General features: G+C 38.3%; 1 protein-coding gene across 1 annotated transcript; it reads left to right on the forward strand.

Annotated features, from left to right (window-relative positions):
* Positions 1 to 861: 861 nt before the first annotated feature.
* Positions 862 to 2210, forward strand: LOC134221967 (uncharacterized). The gene is made up of 3 exons (XM_062701125.1): positions 862 to 887; positions 953 to 1176; positions 1237 to 2210. Exons 1-3 carry the CDS (start codon positions 862 to 864, stop codon positions 2208 to 2210), a joined length of 1224 nt encoding a protein of 407 aa, XP_062557109.1.
* The last annotated feature ends 2182 nt before the right edge of the window (positions 2211 to 4392 follow it).

Raw genomic sequence — 4392 nt, forward strand, 5'->3', positions numbered from 1 at the left:
CCCACTGTATCTCAGCGAAAAAATAAAAATCGTTTCTTCTTACTTGACTCCATCCGATGTAACTTAACTTCCATTCCTTAAATTCTATCGACTTTTACTCCATACCACTGCCAAGCATTGAACAAAACAACTAAACTTCAACAAAATGAAAATACTCAGAGGTAAACACGGCGAAATTCGCCTTGACGGAGTTGATTTTGACGTTTCGTGTGCGTGAATGTGAATGTCAACAAAGCGAGTGAAAAATTCAGTTTTTTTAACTTAAGTTTTCGAAGGTTTACGGCTATAAATTAGTGAAATGGTAAGTGCGTGTTGCAAGTTTATTGAACACATAATCTAATTAAAAGTAGTTACATGAAAAATATACTGTGAGAACTTTGTATTTTTATACTGAAGTTCAGGTGGTTATGTATCATCTTATTTTCCATGGAAAGTTTAGAGAAAATTCTGAATGAAAATTCAAGTTTTTTAGGAAAATAACACCAAGGACCTGTTTTAGGAATATTATTTTTTTGGAAATTCAATTCGATCGAGTGCTAAGCGATTCTGTTATGTGAAAATAACGAAATGATAAGACGTGGCAATTTCGTGGTGAAGGTCTATATGTCGGATATATTCAATTATGCATCGGGTGGCAGCAGACTGATTGTAGAAGGCGAAAGGGTATATCAAGCGAATCACATATTATTAATCGGCGTCAAAGCAGTCCACGAAGATGGGTTAGGAATATTTGCGACGTGTTTGAAGTCTTCGTCACCCAGCTCTGATCCACATAAAATCAATATACGAACAAGACCTTCGTTCGAAAATTGGACATTTGAATGTTCATGTAAGGCAGGACTGGGAAAATGCAAGCACATCATGGCGGTGTTGAATCATCTTCTGTTGTAAGTAATAATTCTGAACATACCTTATTAAAGAGTATTCCCATCATAATCATATTTATTTATAGGAATCATCAAATTTCTATTTTAACTGTAACCGATATGCAACAAAAGTGGGGGAAGGCTGCTGAAAAGGTGGCGAATGACTTATATAAAGTTACGCGTTTATCTGAATTCTGTAATAACCAGAAGCAACAACATGAAGATGAGAAAAACTGTACGAATAGTTTATTCAGAGACATACACTTGTCTGAAGATGTAAAGTCATCTATTTTGAATTCGTTCGTTAATGGTAATAAACACATTATGGTATTTTTAAATATTCATCCTTAATCTCGTATGATTTTTAAAGCATTCCCTGATAGCAGCTTGGCATACGAGCTTAATGGCCGCCCAGGAATTAACGAAGTTGTTGAGAAAAGCTATGACAGTTGCCACGTTCTGAATGAATTTTTGGACCTGACTATTGCATCCCGTAGATCCTCCACCGACTCATTAATTTCCATTGAAGATGACCAAGCAACCTGTGACCTGAAGGCTTTTTTGAAACGCGCATTCCATCCGGACAATCGCTCATCAATTGATACCGATATCATGGATTTTATCGGCCCACTGGAAATCAATTTATCTGTATTCTACGAGGTGCATGTACGTGTTTCAGAACGCGAGTCATTGCAAATTTGTTTAGAAACAATTGGGCAAAATTCCTCTTCCATGTGGAAAGAAGAACGATCTCGACGTATAACCGCTTCACACGCTTACTCACTGTATACGTATTATTCTACCGGACAGGACAAACTTAAAGACTGGAGGCGAAAAATAATGAACATTGTCATACCTAAGGATTACCAAACAACAGCAATGATGCATGGTTCTTACAGTGAGTTACCAGCTATAAATGCGTATATGCGTGATTCCGGGAAAGTTGTTGTTCGATGTGGACTCGTAGTGCCACCAGATATTCCGTGGCTCGGAGGTTCTCCTGATGGGATTGTAATTAATGAATGGAAGATTATTGAAGTCAAATGTCCCGAAAGCGGAAAAAGTCTTCCTCTAAAAGATATGATTCCCTGTCTCAAATATTTGACTCGCAATCAACATCTGCTGAGAAGAAATCACCAATACTATGGTCAAATTCAGATGAACATGTTTATTCTAAAATGTGAGAAAACGGATTTTCTCATATATTCAGCATTTGAAGATAGGTGTTATGTACAGACTGTATTGTTTGACGAACGTTTCGTACGTAATATGTTACATTCATTGAAGGAAGTGTATTTCAACGCGTTTTTGAAATATCTGTATTCATCTAGTTTTAAGGGTTAAAAATAGTTGAAATAAATAGAAGAGTTGAATTTAGATAATTATCTGCTATCGTTTTATTAACAAATTAAAATCTCGTATCCATTCATACACATTTTTAAAAACGTTCATTGGAAAGTATTGGTTTACTTATATTTGTTATGGCACATGCGATAAAGAAAAGGTCATCAATCACAGGTACAAAACGAACATCAATTTTCCCATTAAAAATATCATAAAGTTTGATTCTCTGGATAGCACGTTCAACGTGCACTCTTGCTGCTGCTATAGACATATTCTCTGATGCATCAATTCGGCTTAGTTGTGTTATATTTGATCTAAGAAAAGGAGGCCGAACTAGTTTCACTCCATAGTTTTTGCATTCCTGATCTATGTGAAACCCTTTGTCGGTCATAACGGCTTCTCCGATATTGAACTTCTGTAGTAACTTCTCTTGTACGACTATTTGCTTATCTGAGCTTTTCCCTCCATATCCACTCACATAAGAAATTGTACCACCTGGTGTAACGGATATCAAGTACTTCGCCGTTTCTTTCCCTTTATAGTGCGAGTATGCATTTATGCGACAATGTAGACATTTGGGTTTCTTAAGGACATAGTTGGAAGAGTACCACGATGGCAGTCAAGATGGCACCGGACCTTCGACGGGTCAACCCCACACCTCCCGCACCCCTCTCCTACCAGCATTCGAATGCTTCGAACAGCATCGAACAAAAGTTTAATATTCAAATTACTAACCTGTTCACAGCATATTTATTCACTTCCCGTGATAATGAACATGTTTATCCAAAGAGTCCTATGTATTTCGGCTCGAGTAATATCATAAATCAGCAGTTTCGGGCCAATTTATTAGCCGTTCGCGATTTGGTGAGTTTATCACTGCACTTCACTTCTTCTCAAAGGGCACTGAAAATATAAAGTTTTTACTCACTTCTCCGCACATGAACACCCCGAAATGTTGATGGAATGCAAATTAAACATCAATTTTCGAAATCAATCACTTGTTTAAACCGAAAACTTAATATGAACTGCTATTTTTGCCCGAAAAAAGCGATTAAAAACTGATCGCGGAGCGAATGTAAACAACGGCACCGGCAGCAGCAAACTAATAAACAGGGTGGTTCAAAAAATAATTTTGCTCCGCCACGCTCAGCCGATTATGATTTATAATTTGGGTGTTATCTGATGGTTTGGGCTGGTTTGATTAGAGTAATGTGACCAGACGTCCCGCGTTTAGCGGGACGCTGCATTTTTGAACTTCGTTTTACAAATTTATTACAATTCATACAGCCTTACAAATATTTTTCCAATTTTTTTTTGGCCAAAAATCTTTGCGAAATGCACTTTTGGAGGATCCATTTTCAAGCCAGTGGCGCAATCCAGATAGGCGTCCCGCGTTTCGCAGGACGCTTGCTGGTCACATTAGATTAGAGGCTTACCGTGCACAGGTTGTTTCAGGTTTGTATGACAGTTGATATGGCGAGGTTGAATTTAACATTATTCTGATTCTGGCACTCCTTCATTGGGCGATGGCGAGGGGAGAGACCATATGACTGAATAAAATATTCAAGAGCTTCAACTCCATAGACAATCCATATAGAATGGTCGTTCCAATAGTTGGGAGTCGATTTTAAGCGAGGTTGCGAATCTTTAGCATGATCATTAGGCTTCTCAGAAGGCATCAGTGTTGAATTGCACAACAAAATACCCAGAATTTGTCTGTGATATCTATCGCACCAGAGGCAGATACTTCTAGTCTAGTCTAGTCTACACAATCGCGCAAGGGGCAAATGCTTCATACAAAAAGTGTGACGTGGGGGTGATGGGGTATAAAATGCTTTTTTGCGTTACGTAATCAATGGATCTTTCCTGCGGTGCGGTTTTCGTTCAGTGAAGTCTCAGGAATGTTGCTTTCAGCTATGTGGGTTCTCTTTTCGCCAGCGTTTGGAGGGGAGGCACTGTAGCCAGTGTAATAAAAGGTTTTGTTTCCCAATCTAGTTTTCATACATACTTGAACCGGCTTGCGCTCAACCAGTTTTTGTTCAAATCGGTTTTTGGAGGACACTCGGAGCATGGGACGAAATTGAGTGAGCGTGGTGGTGCTGGGTCGTTTTTTGAACCACCCTAATAATATTCTTTGTTTTTTTTTATAAAAACGACACCAATACTACTACAGTATATGACA

The sequence above is a fragment of the Armigeres subalbatus genome, chromosome 3, assembly GCF_024139115.2.
Source record: "Armigeres subalbatus isolate Guangzhou_Male chromosome 3, GZ_Asu_2, whole genome shotgun sequence".
Classification (NCBI taxonomy): domain Eukaryota; kingdom Metazoa; phylum Arthropoda; class Insecta; order Diptera; family Culicidae; genus Armigeres; species Armigeres subalbatus.

Coding starts and splice junctions, on each gene's coding strand:
- LOC134221967 (XM_062701125.1), top strand. CDS start 862: ATGGCGGTGTTGAATCATCTTCTGTT. Junction 888..952: donor GTGTTGAATCATCTTCTGTT/GTAAGTAATAAT, acceptor ATTTATTTATAG/GAATCATCAAATTTCTATTT. Junction 1,177..1,236: donor TTTGAATTCGTTCGTTAATG/GTAATAAACACA, acceptor TGATTTTTAAAG/CATTCCCTGATAGCAGCTTG.